We start from the raw sequence: 19,278 nt of genomic DNA on the forward strand, positions 1-19,278 counted from the left end.
TCTACTTAAAAATACAAAAAACTAGCGGGCGACGAGGCGGGCGCCTGTAGTCCCAGCTACTCGGGAGGCTGAGGCAGGAGAATGGCGTAAACCGGGAGGCGGAGCTTGCAGTGAGCTGAGATCCGGCCACTGCACTCCAGCCTGGGTGGCAGAGCGAGACTCCGTCTCAAAAAAAAAAAAAAAAAAAAAAGAAACTTGATTGAATATTGAAAGATGGGTCCTCTTTCAAAGATGTTAAAATATGACAAAAGTATCTTAGTATCTTAGAATCAATAATATATGGCGTATATTCACATAAATACTTGTTTCTGGTATTATAGATCAGCAGGAGCAATGTGGATTGTGCCCAAACTATATTTGAAAGTCACTACCCCAGGAAATGTATTTCCTTTTCCCTAGATTGGAATTGGATGTAACATTTTAAAATCATATGTGTGTGAATGTGTGTGTATATATATATATATGTATGTATATATATCAGACTACAATGCTTCAAAGAAACTCCTTGGTAAATTGAAACTAAAGTAATATTTCCAAAATTGACACAATAATTGCACATACATTATGAAGTTGTCAGTTCAATCAGAAATTAAACCACATAAAACATGTCAATGACCATGAAATGTGACAGCTTATCGAGACTGTATAGATAATACTTGAACCAACACAGTTTCGGTCCCCCAAACACCAAGCACCTAGGCAGCCCTGTGGACTCCTCAGTGCCACAGACCTTAAAAAATTATAACAGATTTTCTGTAAGATATATTATTTATTGTTAGTTATATGTGGTCAATGGTGACATACTTTCAATAATTCAAAATTGAATAATACTGAAATAACCACAGCAGCTTTCAGTATAATTTGCTTAAGTTGTTGTAGAAAACACTGCTAATTTGTTGTTTCTGCAGAGTCAAGTATAGAAGTGAGCAGATTGGTAAACTTATAAACATCATGGAAAGAATTATAGAGAGGAACTGGAGCCACTCGAATGCCATTTGGATTCCTCTTGTCACACTGTGGGGGAAAAATAAAGCCACAATAATATTAGTGTTATTCACACATTGAAAATATAGATTCAAGATAAACTTATGTAAAGTACCTTCATAATGATTTCCCTAAAAATTAATATATAAGCAAAATTTTTTACTTTAAGTAAAACATGGTGTTTTTATGTTTTATGAAACTTTTATCTTGATCATAATTTAAGAAATAAGAATGGATTGGTGCATGAATAGCCAAGATAAATTCCTGAAATCTATTCAGCAGCTATCTTCCTTAAGCATTTAAGGGATCATACATACAGTTTTTCATTTTTTTTTTTTTTTTTCCTGTGGGGACCCCATGGAAGGACTGGAACGCAGATGAATTTAAGTGAATGAAAACCTCACTGGGGTCTGGAGAGTTTTAGTAAATTATCCTTCAAGTTATTCTCTAATCTGTGATCTCACAAATAAGAAGTGAGCTACATTGTAGGTCCTGAAGTAGCACCAGATAATTGGACATGCCTGGAGATCACTATGGTTAACTTTAGAAAACACCTGCTACAGGCTAGACAATATAGTATATAATTTATGTGTGCTGTCCCATTTCAATCCAATCACAACTCTTGGAGGTAATTATTTTTATACCCCAAATACAGATGAAAATTTCAAGCCAATAGATCCTAATGAACTTTCCTAAGAGGACAGAGCTTGACAATGGCAGAGTCTGATCTAGAATCTTCTGACTTGTGCCTTCAGCATCTGGGGGTAACCTCTCCTACAGGTTTGGAGGTAAACATGAGCCAAACAGTGCCTTAATTACATAATCATTGGAAGTAGATACGTTATCTTTTTTTCTCTGAAATGACTCAGTTCACATTTATTAGTTCTCTTCAAGAGACCTTCAAGAAGGTCATATAGGCTGAAGGGTTAAAAAAAATTATCCCTTGCAATGTTACCACTCCTGGAAAGTGTATATATATCTTTTTTGACTGAAGTGACAAAGTTGAAAGTAACTTAATTTGATCAAGCAACTAAATAAGACTTTCTTTTTTACCCTTCAATACATTGGTATGATCTTTAATTCCATTCTTTCAATAAATGAATTATAGTACAAACTAGAGAAAACAATGTCCTGACTGAGTATGATGAAATAATAATTTTTTTCTGCCCAAACTGTTATGAAAAGAATAAGTTACAAAAAACAATTCCTATAACCCAAGTTTGTGGTATCTTCTTTTTTATCAGAAATGACAGATCTCTATGCTTTTCAGTTAGCACAGTGCTGAGGGCTTAGTTGGCACTTGATTTATCCTTAATTGACTGACTGATGTGAAATAACATGCAACAATGAATAAACCAAACAATCCAAATGTTCTCGCTAACATGCAACCCACAGACAAAACCCGGTAGCAAAGCAAGACATACTTACAACCACTCCTCTTTTTTCTAGTTCTTGGAAAACATCTTTGTTTGGAACAGAAAATGTTATTGTTAGCTGGCACCCCCGCTCCTCTATATGAGATGGAGTAATTATGTTCACAATTGGTTTCTCGGTTGCTGCTTTATCTTTGCCATAGTTATGCTTGATCAGGTATTCCAGATAGCCAGTTAGCAAAATAGATTTTTTCCGCAATGCCTTCATTGTCGCTTGCTTAAAGATCTGTGGAATGAGAAACAATCAGATTAAAGTGTTTTATTGATTTACAAAGAAGCAAAAATTAAGAATAAATCATGCATAAAAAGGAAATGCCCATGTTTGACCTTTCCAATAAATATCTCCTTTTACATAATCTTTTTTTTTTTTTGTAAAATCATGCCCTCCTTTAAATGCTTTGCTATTAAACACTGGAGGTAAAATTTCCATGACAGAAAAATTGTACAAATGTCACTTAAATAAAACTTGCAAAGGAAGAAAATGTAAGTTAATACCATGTACCTGTGGCAGGCCAGGTCTCACTAACGCAGGCCTCTATCACAACTGTGTCAGTACTGACCGAATGGTTAAGTTAAATATTAAAAACGAAAAAAGCCCATGCCCTTATACAAGGCTGGGATGTAACAAAAGCCCACAAAGAGTTTTGCCTAGGCCTTCCCTGGGCCTTAAAGCATGACAAAAGAATGAAGGAATTCTTAATAGGATTCATTTAAGATTAAACAAGCTTTTACTTTGGGTGTGAAGAAACTCCCCAGGCCTCTGCAAACAAGTTTATTGAAGCTCTAAAGGAACTCCTCAAACCTCAGTGATTTAGCAGGAGACAAGATAAAGGTAATCACTCCAGTACCTGGACCCATTTAGATTAAGTAAATTTACTGAGGCTGCAGAGGAAGGTCTTCAGGGTTCAGACCTTAGGATAGATTAAAAGAAGTTAATCACTTATGTCTTTAGATGAATGCAACGCAGAAGGTATATAAGCTCTGGAAAACTTTGTAATTTGGAGTCGGTCTAGTGATAATTTCCAGGCCTTCTCCCTGTAACCAGTTACAGAAATAAAAACTCTCTTTCTCCCCTGTTCATCTGCATCTTGTTACTGGGCCACGAGAAATAATAGCCCAACCATCAGTTTGGTCTGGGAACATACCTTCAAATTATTTTAAATTAACTTAGTATAATCAAGTAAAACATACCTTAAAAAATGGATTTAAATATCATTCAATGTAAGCTTTTCCCCAAAACCACTTTTTGAAATCATAATCAAGAAGACTTTTCCAACTTTTATGTAAAGTTTGTTTATCCCCAAAAAAGTGCAATATGATCTAAACATGTGCAAATGTGGAAATCAGTGTTACCGGTAATATTTATAACTGCTTTACTGACTCCTAAATTTCTTCCAGTTTAACAATAAGAAAACAAGCAGGTAAATAATAATGATAAGTTTTCTCAGAGAGGAAAGCAAATAATATTAGATAATGCATTTATTTTTACTGAAGCATTTGGGCTTGCTTTCTCTCATTTTCCCCCCTCTAAACTCTAGCACTGGTGTGAAAATACTGCCATTTGCTGCCTGAGATGTCTTATATTAAGATGAGTGACAAGGGCACACAATAACTGGTGTTGGAATATTAGGGGTCAGAACAGATGTGCTTTTCTGGCTTATCTCTTAAGGTCAAGTAGAGTGTAAAAATATATCCTACGTATAAGAACTGAATGAACTGCAAACAGAGTGTGATGCACTGGCCTGCCACTTAATGTTCCTTTTTTGTGTCATGAGCAAAGATATCAAGAGCAAAGATAGGGCCATTTGGTGATATTGAGACTTTATCAAGTCTATGAAAACAGTTATTCCTGTATGTGCACGTGGCATGTGTAGGCAGGCACTCTAATAAAACTCAAACCATTCAGCCATAGATTTCCTGGAACTATACTGTATGGAGGCTATGGATTGGCTGAAGGAGAGGATGGGAATTGTACTGAAGGTAAATGATATCTAAGCAAGAGAGGAAACACAGAACAAGAGAGGACAGAATGGTGCCTGTCTCTCTCCTCCACCACACCTCCCAGACAATGTCTGACGCCTACAGAGACAGCTCAAGCAGAGGCTGATATCTTGGTTTCATAAACCCCCAAGATCTGGAGTACAAATAATAGTGCTCCAAGACTCAGATGACCCAGGTTACACAGAATTTGGTAGGAGGCATCTCTTCATTCTCTTGGGCAAAGCAAAATGTAGGTAGACTTGGCATAATGAGGACTCAAGGGAACACTACCAAGTTTTGGGTCAAGGGTCAAGAATCAAAATTCTCCCAGAGGAGCAGGGACAGGCAAGGCATAGGCCACAGCTGGTTTGGCTGTGAAGTTTGGAATAAAAAACTATGTGAGGAATCTTTCCAAGATTCTGTCTGGAGCTTAATATTCTAAGAAATTCTAAATAATAAATAAATCTAGGAAATTTTGTGGTTATGCTATGGGTGCCCTAATATGTACATGGGGGCAATCAATATGTGAAGTATCACATTTAATGATAGTTCATTTGTATGCATGGGTTAGTAAAACTTTAAGAAATATTACATGAATTTAGTTTTTAAAGGGGCTTAGGGAATGTTGCTCTTGCAGCTTTCTCTTGATAACTAGAAACCAAATTTTTTGGTATGACAAATAGCTTCCATCTTAATATACAGTGGAATGTTGTCACTTTTTAATAATAAAATAACTTTTAAATATAAAACTTACTTTCCCCATTACAACCACAAGAAGGGCAATTGCATTCCAAGGCACTTTTAAATTCATCTCACACAGGGTAAAAGTCTATTCTGAGCCTCACATAAAAATATTGAGAGAGAATAATAGGGAAGTAGCATAAATATTCTATTTTCTTTTTTGCTTCTCATAAGTTTTATGCTTTCAAAATTGAGAAAGAATAATTTTTTTAATTAAAAAAATGAAGTGTGGTTTGAAAAATATTCAGCTTAAAAGATAATACTTGGCAGAGTTTCAACTACTTGTTTTTTTTTTTCTTACTGACAAAATGAACATGAAGCTAGAAAAGCTAGGTAAGTATAAACAGGAAAAATAAGTTTGGTGTGATGTTTTCAATTGTCGTATTTTTCTCTTAGATTCTTAAAACTGGCTCCCTAGGAACTCTGAAAGGAAACATATAGTACATTTCTTTGTTGAGTCTTCTGACTCGCCATATATTTTAACTGAATGCTCTAACTTTATATTTTGAAGCTATTTATTTCATTATGAATTCAGAATACTGAAAGGGCCTAAATATTGTCTACCTATTGCTACATATAAGATGAACCTTCAAATATAATATATGTATTGTTTAAATTTAAGTATTTTGAAAATTGAGGAGACTTCCTAAATAATCTTTTTTTTTTTTTTTTTTTTTTGAGACAGAGTCTCACTCTGTTGCCTGGGCTGGAGTGCAGTGGCCAGATCTCAGCTCACTGCAAGCTCCACCTCCTAGGTTTACGCCAATCTCCTGCCTCAGCCTCCCAAGTAGCTGGGACTACAGGCGCCCACCACCTCGCCTGGCTAGTTTTTTGTATTTTTTAGTAGAGACGGGGTTTCACCGTGTTAGCCAGGATGGTCGCGATCTCCTGACCTCGTGATCCACCCGTCTTGGCCTCCCAAAGTGCTGGGATTACAGGCTTGAGCCACCGCGCACGGCCTCCCTAAATAATCTTGTCCAAACATCTTACTTTAAACAATAAGGCAAATACATCCAAAGGGAGTTGTTGTCTGTGTGAGGTCACACTTTGTGTCCATTGAGGGAGACAGTACTTGCCTCCAGCTTCCTGGCCTCAGGTTTCATCCCTTGATCCACAATATTTTAAGAATTATTGTATAAATGATTCGAATCCAAAAATATAAACAAAAGGACAGTTTGAAACTGATTACAGCGTCTGTTTTTAATATCAATCAACCATATACACATGTATTTTTTTAAAAAGCCATATTAATATCTTTTTAAAAAGTCATTGTATTAAAAATCTAAGGTCTTATTTATATACAATTGATTCTTAGGTATAGAATCTCTCCTCCAGTTCGTATTTGACTATGTTGAATATTTCTTAAAAGTAAAGTAGAGACAACAAAGAGGCAGTTTGATTCACGCATTTACTTCTTTCATTTATTGAAACTTCAACCACCTATCTCCTAAAATGGAATACACTGGTTTAAAAAGATAAGGTGGCTGAGTGCAGTGGTTCATGTCTGTCATCTCAACTGCTTAGTAGTGTAAAAAGTAAAGTAGAGGTTCCTCTTCGAAGACTTTCCTTCCTGTCTAATTAGGAATAAAGAGTAACTTCTCTTAGAAGCAAAATTTATTCCAAGACCTGTGCTAACATTCTTAGATACCTGCTAGCTGTAATAAATAAATCAATATACTTTAGTTCTTAGCTCCCACAATTTAGCCTAAATATTTGCCCTGGCATGCTCATACCAGTCCAAGCAAGCAGTAGGTCATAGCCCTTTCCTCTTCCTTGTTTAAAAGTGTTTGTACCTTTCTTAGCGTTCCACAAGTTACTTCCTCCTTCATTTGTTCCCCTCTACCTTTACCTCTTTTAAAAAGTTCTAAGTTACTAGCCAATCAGGACAAATACAGAATGTTAGGTCCTGTTCCAGCCCGTGGCAACCGGACACAGCCGTAGGGTGGACGCGTGAGGTTATAAATGACCCTGTCTCCTTTGTTTGGTGTACTATTGTGGCAAAACTGCTGGCGAGTGTACCCTTTCTGCAGGAAGTAAAAATGACCTTACTAAATAAATTAAATTTATGTTCAACTGCTATTTCTTTATGGCACCGAAAAACAAACATTTCAAACAGGAGACTGAGGCAGGAGAATCACTTGAGGCCGGGAGTTCCAGTTTAACATGGACACAGGAGATTCCAGATTAACATGAACAACATAGCCAGACTTCATCTCTAAAAAAATTTAAAAACAAGCTGAGTACAGTGGCATGCCCTGTAGTCCTAGCTACTCAGGAGGCCAAGGTGGAGGATCCCTTGAGGCCAGTAGTTCGAGATCAGCCTAGGCAACATGGCGAAATCCTATCTCTACTAAAAATACAAAAATTAGCCAGGCATGGTGGTGCACTCATTGTATTCCCAGCTGCTATGGAGGCTGAGGTTGGAAGATCAACTGAGTCCAGGAGGCGGAGGCTGCAGTGAGCTGAGATCCCATCACTGCACTCTAGGGGTGACAGAGGGGGACCTTGTCTCAAAAATAAAGAAATAAAATAAATAAATAATAATAATCAGCCAAGTGTGGTGGCGCAGACCTGTAGTCCCAGTACTTGGGAGGCGGAGGCAGGAGGATCACTTGAACCCCAGGAGTCTGAGGCCATGGTAAGCTACGATCATACCATTGCACTCCAGTGTGAACGACAGAGCAAGACCTCATCTCTACATATAAATAATAAAACTTAAAGAAAGGTAGGTATTAATAGAAACATAGTTAATTCACTGATGCTTACTCACATGAGAAGCCCATAAATGTCTAGAAAAATAGGACATTTTAACAGTTAGATACAGAAAGGGAAACAATTCAATGCATTAATTTGTAATTCAAAAATTTTGCAATTTACAGTAAGAAATAATTTTGAAAAACACTTTTACCAACATAAGACTTGATTAACTAATGATAATTTTGGTTAGAACATAGTCTCGGCAGTGAAATGAGCAGACAGAGGCTCAACGGAAATACGTGATTAGAAGATGCAGAGAAGTGCATATCATTCTTCTTGTGGCTTTAGGGTTTTAAGTTTAGATATTGACTGGGTAAACATAGTGAGACTTCGTCTCTACAAAACTACAAAAATTAGCCCGGTGTAGTGGTGCACACCTGTAGTCCCAGCTACTCAGGAGACTGAGGTTTAAGCTTAGATATTAGAAAGAAAAAATAAATCAGTTGTCAGATTATAACTGAAAATAAAAACTTTGTCTAGATGACTCTAATGCAGTGTGGTAGGAAAACAGTGGCAGGAAAAATAGGAAAGTGCTTCCTTTCCCACAGCAGAAGGATGAATACTGCTAGAAAAAACAGTCCACTGCAGAAGGTATGCCAAAGTGAGGGCGTCCAAAAGGAAATTTCCAGGTATGTCTGAGAAGCTATTTGCAAAGATATGGTCCATCAGAGGAAATTACTTTAGGTACAAGCTCTTCCTAAGGTATGTCCTGGTGCTTCTGATATTGTCACACATCTCCCTGATATAAACTTGCAAGGAATGCAGAAACGTTGTTTTGTTTTAAAATGTTTAAACAAAATATTTGTCTGAATGGATATTATAAAAACAACTCAAATATCATTATCTGATTTACTAAGCAGATTTTTACTCAAAAAAAACTTTCCAAAATATGTATCACCGGCTGAAAAATCTCGTTACGATGTCTGTTTTCCAAGTTAAAGAAAAATTCTGCCATGAAGTGAAAACAACACAAGCACCATCTAGTGGTTAAACTGAGTAGGTGCGCTTTAAATTGAGATGGAATGAAATGAGGTGATGATCACTAGCCAGTGGTGAAATTTAATAAAAACAGAGGAACTTGATGCTGCCATCCAGTGGCCAGAATGAGAAACTGCTCTAAGTATTCACAGAATTACGCAATTTTAGATTAGAAGGAATTTTGAATCTTCATCCTATCCAACTCATTTGATGCTGAAATCCTCTATAAGTTTTTGCTAAAAAATAAAAAACTACATGATTTTTGAAGCAGACATGAAAAAATTTCAAATCCTTGTTTGAATAGTTCTACGTAAAACCACTATTAGAAATACATATGTACATTTAATTAACATATATTTTAAATATATGTATACAATATATTTACTTTATATATTTACATTATTATGAATTCTATTCTATATAAGCCATATATTTTTACTTGACTGCATTTAGTCTACTACTAAATAATAGTATCTAAGGAATCACAATTCCATTTTCTTGTTATGTATATTTATCATTTCAGGGTGAGACTAAATTTACCTGAATAAAAATATAAATTAATTTAAAGGAAAATATTGAGTCAGTGATAGTGGGGACTATAAATGGATATAATGGCATAGAAGTCCCAATTTAAAAAAAAAAATCATTAAACCACCATACTTCATGAGACAACCTTATTTAATCTTCGGTTTACTCTGATTATTCTTTTTTTTTTCCTTCAAGTAAGTCTTTCCTAGCTTTGTCACATGGTACTTGGTCAGTTCATTCACCTATAATGAACTAGAAAAGTATAGTCCCCAGTAATCACATCAGGCACACTCTCAATAAATTTATGTTGAATAAGTGAATTTATGAAGAACTAAATATTGCATGCTTATTTAGTATACAGAGAGGCCAAGAGAAAGTTAAGAAAGCTTTTCATGTTTAAACAGATACTAAGTGGAGTAAAAAATGTATCTCCCCAAAAGAATTCTATTTAATATTTACTATGTGCCAACAATGTGCCAAGCATTGTGCTGGTGACATGAATGACACGAATGGGGCTGGTGACATAAATGAAGGGAGACTGTCACCACTCCTGACTAATTTCTGTAGTTTTTATAGAGACGAGATCTCACTATGTTACCCAGGCTGGTCTCAAACTCCTGTGGTCAACTGATCCATCTGCCTTGCCTCCCAAAGTGCTGGGATTACAGGCGTGAGTCTTTGTGCCGGGCCCTGCTTTTTTAAAATACAGTTTTATGAAAACATAGCCACAATCTTTCATTTATGTATCACCTATGGCTGCTTTACCACTGCAATGATGGAACTGATAATTTGCCACATCATCACTGTTCTAAAGGGGAATGATGCCTTCTGTCCCTTGTTCATGCACAGTGCACATGTATCATCTTGCTGTGTAGCAGAGAAAGTACTACAAATTGTCACAATCAGATCAAGAAAAAAGGCAAAGATGTGGGAAGGTTGAAACATACATCACTTACCTCTAAACTAGCATGTAAGGAACAGACCAACAAAATGGGAGGATTTGAAATTCGGAATCCACAGACCCCAGGGATTAACTGCAGTTCTGAGAAATTAATATCATGTCATTATCATAGAAGGTAACTTGAAAAGTGTCCATAAAGATACTAAAGTACTGGAGAGTAAAAGAGCAATATGTAAACTTTTACTCCTGGGTAGAATTCCTGAGATATTTAAGATCAACTCCATGGAACTGAAATATCCACGTTATTTCCCCTTTACCAGCAGTTCCCGCCTCCCTTTTCCCCACCTTCTTAGCAGAACACCAAAAATCTTAGACCCAAGGTAAAAATGACCTCTTCTGGAAGTTTTTCTGGACCCCATTCTCTGCCTTCCTATTCCCAAGCCAGGATTCCTTGTTCTGCTCAACTGTCGCTACTCTATTATGAAACCATGTCAATGAGAGAGAGCATCAGCTTTTAGTGGCATGTAATTGTACTGTCGCCCAAAGGCAGAAATATGAATGAAATGACCTATGAAGGTGACTTTTAGTTCTAGGATTTTTAGGTCAAGTGGTTTAACTTACAAAACACACACAGAGACACACATGCACACACACATACAACAGAGGGGGCTTTTAAAAAAAGATCTGCCTAAGTATAATATATAAAAAAGGTAAATTAATAACAGATGCTCTACTAATTAGAATTAAGCAGACTGAACTGCAGCAAGTTAAATTCCATAGGGTTAAGATAGCTAGTCAGAGATAACACTACGACTGACTAAAAGAATGTTAAAATATGATGACTTTTTATATAGTCATCAAATCCAGGAGTAAGCAAACTATGGTGATATGGTTTGGCTCTGTGTCCCCACCCAAATCTCATCTTGAACTGTAATCCCCATATGTGGAGGGAGGGACCTGATGAGAGATGATTGGATCATGGGGGCGGTTTCCCCCATGCTGTTCTCATGATAGTGAAGGAGTTCTCACAAGATCTGATGGTTTTAAAAACAGCAGTTTTTAATGTCCTCTCTCTCTCTCTCACCTGCCACCACCTCCAACGAGCCTTGCTTTACCTTCGCCTTCTGACGTGATTGTAAGTTTCCTGAGGCTTCCCCAGCCATGTGAAATTGTGAGTCAATTAAAATTCTTTCCTTTTCAAATTACCCAGTCTCAGGTGGTATCTTTATAGCAGTGTGAAAACAGACTAATATGTATGGCCATATGGCCTATGGGCCAAATTTGACCCACTAGTTTTGTTTTTGTTTTTGAGACAGAGTATCATTCTGTCACCCAGGCTGGAGTACAGTGGCTCAATCATGGCTCACTGCAGCCTTGACCTCCCTGGGCTCAGGTGATCTTCCCACCTCAGGCTCCCAAGTAGCTGGGACTACAGATGCATGCCACCACTCCTGGCTAATTTCTGTAGTTTTTATAGAGATGAGGTCTCACTATGTCACCCAAGCTGGTCTCAAACTCCTGTGGTCAATCGATTCATCTGCCTTGCCTCCCAAAGTGCCAGGATTACAGGCGTGAGTCTTCGTGCCAGGCCCTGCTTTTTTAAAATACAGTTTTATGAAAACATAACCAAAATCTTTCATTTGTGTATCACCTATGGCTGCTTTACCACCACAATGACAGAATTGAGTATTTGCCACAGAGACTGTATAGCCCAGAAAGCTTAAAATATGTCCTATCTTGTCCTTCACAGAAAAAGTTTGCTACTTCTGATCAAATTCAATTCTTTTATTTCCAAATAAGAAAACCCATCTCAAAGAATTTAAATAACTCGTATAATAACAGGTCTAATTATTTTAGCAGCCAAGGTAAAATACAGGTATCCTGACTTGATTGGAATATCCCATCTTGCAATTTGGTTGCTACAAATTTGAATACCAATGGTCCCTGACTTAACGATGGTTTGACTTAAAATTGCTCAATTCTACAGTGATACAAAAGTGGTACACCTTCAGTAGAAGCCATACTTCGAGTACCCATACACCCATTCTGTTTTTCACTTTTAGTAAAGTATTCAATAAATCATATAATATACTGAATGCTTTATTATAAAATAGGATTTGTGTTAGATGGTTTTGCCCAACTCTAGGCTATGTAAGTGTTTTGAATGTGTTTTAAGGTAGGCTAGGCTAAGCCATGATGTTCTACAGATTAGGTGTATTAAATGCATTTTTTACTTAAGATATTTTCAGCTTATGATGGGCTTATCAGGAAATAACCCCACTGTAAGTCAAAGAGCACCTATATATATACAATATTATCTCAGGCCAGCCTGGGCAACATAGCAAGACCTCATCTCCACTAAATCATCATCATCACCATCATCATCATCATCCGGTCACAGTGGTGTACACCTCTAGTCCCAGCTACTTAGGAGGCTAAGGTGAGAAGATTGCTTGAGCCAGGGATATCAAGGCTGACCTGATCTTGATTGCACCATTGTACTCCCGCCTAGGTGACAGAGCAAGACCCTGTTTCAAAAACAAAAAAATAAAATCAATAAAAAATGGAAACAAATTTAAAACGGTATCTCAGGGTTTAAAGCAATCTGAAGGATCAAGTTTATGTTGAACTCTCAAAGCACTTATGATCTTTCCACGTCCCATGTGATTGAGAAATAGGGTCATGCAGGAAAAAGAAGCTCTGCATGGTAGAGTTTCACTTCTATCTGCTGGGGTTAACTGCTCACAGGAATTGCTATACTCTTTGGTACATGGCAAAAGCCACAAAAGGAAAATATTTAGGAAAAAAGAGGAGGGAAAATGAGTATTGATTACAGTACTGCTATGTCCTACTTGGCTTATTGTTTTGAACTTGACTAACCCTAAAACCAAATCTTTAAATAGGTTTTATTATTCACATTAGATAAGTGGAGAGAAAAAACAATGACACAAGATGATATAACTTGTGCAGGGTCAAAAAACTAGTAAACAGCAAAGTGTGATTAACACCCAAGTCTTTCTGGATCTGACTCCAAGCTCCACATTTCCTCCTGTCCTCCATGCCCCTTGTTTCAGGCACTCTATATTGGCCAAGCCACATGACCCTTACCTTGGACTTCATTTTCTTTTACCTCCTTACTAAGGGATAGACTCAAAATCATGCTAAAATCTATAAACTCAGTCTTACACTCTGGAAATGTCATTTCTTATTGGAGAATTCTCAGTGACATTTTTGGAAGCACACTCTCCATGGGGCATATACATTACCCATAATACAAAGACAAATGAACATTGAAATAAAGTTCAAATACAATGACTTATTACGTAAAATTAATACACTTACTGTTATCCATCTTAAATCTGGTGCTGAGTTCATGGCCAAACCATCCCACTAATCTAAAATATAAATAAAAACATTAGGTTTTTTGGGGGTTTTTTTGGATGAAGTCTTGCTCTGTTGCCTAGGCTGGAGTGCAGTGGCATGATCTCAGCTCACTGCAACCTCTGCCTCTTGGGTTCAAGTGACTTTTGTGCCTTAGCCTCTCAAGTAGCTGAGACTACAGGCATGCACCACCATTCCCGGCTAGTTTTTGTCTTTTTAGTAAAGATAGGGTTTCACCATGTTGGCCAGGCTGGTCTTGAATTCCTGAGCTCCAGTGATCAGCCTTGGCCTCCCAAAGTGCTGAGATTACAGGTATGAGCCACTGTGACTGGACATGATATTTTGATCTATAAAAATAAACACTACTAATTTAGAAATCTGGGGCCTGCATTATAAAGCCATTTGTAATATAAGTAATCAAATACTTTAGCAGATAAAATGCTATATAGTATCATATGGTAATTAATATTTATAATGTAAAGAATGAGGACAAAAATCTGTCCATCTCTATTATTATTTTATTTTTGTGTGAAATAGCAACTTGAGAGTTATAATGACCTTTTTTATTTAAAATAAAATGAACAAAAATATTAAGCAGTTTCTTATTTTAAAATTAAGCTAAAATCTCAAAAAGGCCAAACAATTAATACAATATTTTCACAATAGAATCTCTAAAGAGAAATGTACCCAAAAAACCCATATAATTGTTGAAAGTTTTAAAAATACTTTTAAAAGAAATTGGTTGCTTTCATATTGTTTTTGTTTTGTTTTGTTTTGTTTTTGTTTTTTAGACAGAATTTCACTCTTGTTGCCCAGGCTGGAATGCAATGGCGTGATCTCGGCTCACCACAACCTCCGCCTTCCAGGTTCAAGTAATTCTTGTGCCTCAGCCTCTCAAGTAGCTGGAATTGCAGGCATGTGCCACCACGCCCAGCTAACTTTTTTGTATTTTTAGTAGAGATGGGGTTTCTCCATGTTGGTCAGACTGGTCTTGAACTCCCAACCTCAGGTGATCGCCCCGCCTGGGCCTCCCAAAGTGCTGGGATTACAGGCGTGAGCCACCGCCCCCGGCCTCACGCCTGTAGTCCCAGCACTTTAGGAGGCCAAGGTGGGTGGATCACGAGGTCAGGAGTTCGAGACCAGCCTGACCAACATGGTGAAACCCCGTCTCTACTAAAAATACAAAAGTTAGACAGGCATGGTGGTGCACACCTGTAGTCCCAGCTAAACAGGCGACTGAGGCAGGAGAATTGGTTGCAGTGAGCTGAGAAGGTGCCACTGCACTCCGTCCTGGATGACAAAGTGAGACTCCGTTTCACAAAAAAAAAAAAGAATGTAAAATAAGCCAGACATAAAATACAAAATATATAGGAAAAATCATATATGTCATATTAGATGAAAAAGACTACAAAACAATTTAGAGAAAAATATAAAAAAATTAGAAAGAGAAATATCATGTTGCTTCTAATCAATTATCCCTGAATAATATTTTAGTTTTAGTAATGTCAAAATAAAAATTCCAAGGCACTATTTTTTGGGACATGACAAAATGTTTTAAAATTTATATAGAATATATGGGTGAACACAGTAAATTTTGAAATAGAAAAGTATAGCGAGGAATATGCTACATTATCTTATAATAGTATCTTATATGTTTTATATAATACAGCGTATTATAAAGTGCAGTACATGAGACTAATTCTAGTAAAAGATACATCAGTGAGACAAATGAGATATGATAGTAAATACAGAAACAGTCCTCAGATCATGTCACAATTATCACCTCTTAATTATGACATTTCCAAAATCCAAAAATGAAAAAATTATATTTACACACTCATGATTTTCAAAACAGAAATTTCTAAGTATAAAACAGAAGAAAATTCAAAGGAACATACCAACAGATTTATAAACATTTAAAATTCTGTATTAAAAAGACAGACAAAATTGCAAGGCAAACCAGATGGGGAAGAGGAGTGATATCTGTCCCATATGAAAGAGTTTTCACTAAGAGTTTTTACACAGAAAAAGGACAATGTACCAAGAGCAACCCAGCCACAGAGCACTGACAGGCAGTTTATAAAGGAGAAATGTCTATGCTCCATGAATTCAGGAAAAGGAAACAAAACAAACAAAAACACCTCAATCTCACTAATGTTTCACACTATAAAGATGAGACCATATTTTATATATCAAATCTGCAAAATGATTTAAAATTATGCTTATTTTCATTAAAGATTCAAAGAAAAGGAAATCAGCCACTTGTTGAATAATGATAATAAATAAGTAATAAAATCTAGAGGATAATTTAAGAAGATATATGGGAAATATGCATTGTTTTCTGTCCCAGAAATTTTACTCCTTCCAATTTATCTAAATTGGATTACACTATTTGTATTACACTATTTGAAGTACACCAAGATTTGTGTACTAGTGATAAGGAACAGTGGGCAGAGAAAATCTAGGCAGAAAAGAGTGGGTCCCCAGGAATTCCCACCCTGAAGCTGAAAAACCTGAAACCATAGCCCAAAGTGAGAACTTCTAATTCCCATTTTCCCGCTGAAATGTTGTCTTTTCCTAAACCACCCATTGCCCCACCCCGCCCCATCCTGTGCCTATATAAATCCAAGACTCAGCCAGTAGACAGGATACAGTTAGACATAGGAGAGAAGTGGCTTGACTTCAGGGGGAAAGCTTGACAGCGTAACTTCGAGAAAAATCTGGCGCAACACTGGCCCTTTGCTCTAGCTGGTGGAAGGCAGCTGCCTCGTGTGAAAAGGCAGAGGCCCCACTGGGCTATTAACACTTATGCTGCCTGCGGACAGCAGAGCTAAAAGAGCACAGTAACATGCCCTCTGGGGCTTTGAGAGTCGCAGGCACCCCCGCTTGGACTCTGCTGTGGGGCCTGCATGGAGTTCACTCCTGCCGGTTCTAAAGCGTGGGACCAGTTCCTACACCGGCTCACCTGTGCGCTCCCTCCCACGAAGGGTGGAACGCTGCAGGTCCAAGTGCGTGGAGCTGGATCCTACCAGCACCGAAGTGGCCAGCCGATTCCAGCACTCATTCATTCCAGCTCCCGTACTCGTTCGCTCGTGCACTCTCTCCCGCGAGGAGTTGAGAGCAGTGAGCGGGCTGAGTAAAGGAGGCATCCCTGTCACGAGTTCCGAGAAGGGGTAAGGGAAATATCCTGCTTCATTAGGACAATTAACACAATACAATTTTCAGTGTCAAAACCACCTGAATATCTTGTAATGGAGAACTGATAGAAACAAATTACAACATTGCATGTGAAGGGATACTCTGCAGTCATTATAAAAATCCTATTTAAAAGAATATATATATATATATATAAAGATTAAAATGGAGATCACAATATTTTGAGTGTGATTCTAGTTTTAAAACAATAACATGTATGTACGTATATTTAACTATGGCCAAAATGTTATGTATTTTAATTTATGCTTTATTCCTATCTATATTTTCTTTTTTTTTTTTTTTTTTTTTTTTTTTTTTTTTTTTTTTTTTTGTTGAGACGGAGTCTTGCTCTGTCGCCCAGGCTGGAGTGCAGTGGCCGGATCTCAGCTCACTGCAAGCTCCGCCTCCCGGGTTTACGCCATTCTCCTGCCTCAGCCTCCCGAGTAGCTGGGACTACAGGCGCCCGCCACCTCGCCCGGCTAGTTTTTTGTATTTTTAGTAGAGACGGGGTTTCACTGTGTTCGCCAGGATGGTCTCGATCTCCTGACCTCGTGATCCGCCCGTCTCGGCCTCCCAAAGTGCTGGGATTACAGGCTTGAGCCACCGCGCCCGGCCCCTATCTATATTTTCTAGATTTTTCTTAAAGAGCACATATTGTTGTTTCATCAACGAAAGGTTCTAATTATCATTTTAACTCCTCTTTATTAGTCCAAATTTATTTTAATTTCAAAAATATTTTATGTATTTTGTGTATAGTTTTATAGAATTAATTAGCAGAGTCTGATTAATTATGCAAAATGATTAATTTTTAAAAATCTATCACTTAAAAATATACAGTTTTCATTAACTTATTAAAATTCATAGTGTACCAGCCCAGGCATACCTTTGAAACCTTACTTCTAATATTTATTCTCTCATTTCAAGTAATTCATTATGAGAACCTAATGATCCTCTCTTTTTGTCCCCAATGGTTCTTCTGCCTATAATGATGACATTGGGTGGAATCTGCATAGGAGGAACTGAAAAAAATCAGAAAAGAGTGGTAAAAGCTCAAGTGATGGAATATCTACTGAAGTTCCAGTTTAAAAAAAAAAATTACCTAAAATAAAGACAAGGTGCCCAATTTGAATTTCAAAAGCTACACCCTTGATACAATTAAGGATATAGAATACAAGAGAGCAGGGCCATTTTTAGAGCAGTGGTTATATTATGTATCCTGCAGAAAAAGGAGGCACATCCATAGAAAGAATCAACAGGACCCCTAAGAGATGGAAGTAGTGAGCAAATGAAAAATCTGAAGGGCTACTGTACCCTTTCTCTCCTAGCCTCCTTCTTAGGTACCTTCCCCAAATTGCTAATCCAGGAAAATTCAACATATTCAGTGATGAACAATGAAAAAAGAACTGGGTATTAACACTAACACAAAGATTTTCCACGAAAAATGGGAGAAATCTACAAAAAATGAAAAATATGCAGCAGGAAAAGACTGCCTAAAAGTGGATGAGAAATGTAATGAAAATGAATACATAAAGAAAACAACAGAAGCATAATGAAATAATATTCCACGTGTTTAGAAAAAGCCAAGTAAAAATGTAGGAATAGGATTAACATATCTTAACAATAGGAGGGATGAAAATGAGCATGCAGAAATCAGGAAAGAATTAGAAAAGAAAAATAAAACACATAAAAGAAAGAAAAAAAGATTTGAAAAACTGCAAGAAAGGCAGGATACTGTAGAAAAACTAGCAAGGGACAAAAGATAGTCGTGAGAAAAAATAAACAAAGAAATATATTTTAAATAGTTTAGAGAGAAAATGACAAATTTAGTAAACAGATAAATAAGTTCTATCATAATCAGAATAAGTTTCCAAAGAAGGAAAGCATGAGAAGAAATTTTTTAAAGTTATAATTCAAGATAACTTTGAGGAAATAAAAATGATTTGAATCTACATTGAAAAAATGCAACATTCTCTGAGTTAGTTGGGAGGAATTAACTCAGAATGGTCAATTTTGGTTACTGCCTATTAAAATTTTTGGATTTTAAGGATAGAGAAAAAATTGAAGTTCCACTCAAAAAAGGGTTAAGTGAGAATAAAGAAAGAAATGTCAGATTGGCTTCAAATGTATCAAATACAACCATTCAATGACAGAGACTAATATAGAAATACCTGTATAATAGAGGGAAAAAAAACATGATACATGAATGCTATGTTTGACTAAGTCAAATTGTATAAGTTTTACTGATATTGATCAAGCAAGTGTTCAGCTAATATTTTTCCCATGAATTCTTCATTACCTGAAAAAGAACTTAAGTTAGCCAAAAGATGACTGGTGAAACTATAACAAAATGACATATTATGACTATTGAATGTGTTTAATTATAGGAATGAGACTAAACAA

The 19,278-nt window shown here is 36.8% G+C and overlaps 1 protein-coding gene across 9 annotated transcripts in view; it reads right to left on the reverse strand.

The window, feature by feature from the left end:
* Positions 1–745: 745 nt before the first annotated feature.
* KYNU (kynureninase) overlaps positions 746–19,278 on the reverse strand; it is a 163,449-nt gene continuing 144,916 nt past the window's right edge. For 7 of the 9 annotated variants that reach the window (XM_033231623.1, XM_033231620.1, XM_033231621.1 and 4 more), the window contains 4 exons: positions 13,645–13,697; positions 10,358–10,443; positions 2,413–2,643; positions 746–1,014 (listed from right to left, as the gene is read on the reverse strand). In XM_033231623.1, the coding sequence (XP_033087514.1) occupies positions 889–1,014; positions 2,413–2,643; positions 10,358–10,443; positions 13,645–13,697 (496 nt within the window). In that variant the 3' untranslated portion in view covers positions 746–888. Of the gene's footprint in view, positions 1,015–2,412; positions 2,644–10,357; positions 10,444–13,644; positions 13,698–17,761; positions 17,898–19,278 lie in introns of those variants that run through there. The other 2 variants (XR_004441791.1, XM_033231625.1) reach the window with 2 other exon arrangements.

The sequence above is a fragment of the Trachypithecus francoisi genome, unplaced genomic scaffold, assembly GCF_009764315.1.
Source record: "Trachypithecus francoisi isolate TF-2019V2 unplaced genomic scaffold, Tfra_2.0 Lachesis_group13, whole genome shotgun sequence".
Classification (NCBI taxonomy): Eukaryota; Metazoa; Chordata; class Mammalia; order Primates; family Cercopithecidae; genus Trachypithecus; species Trachypithecus francoisi.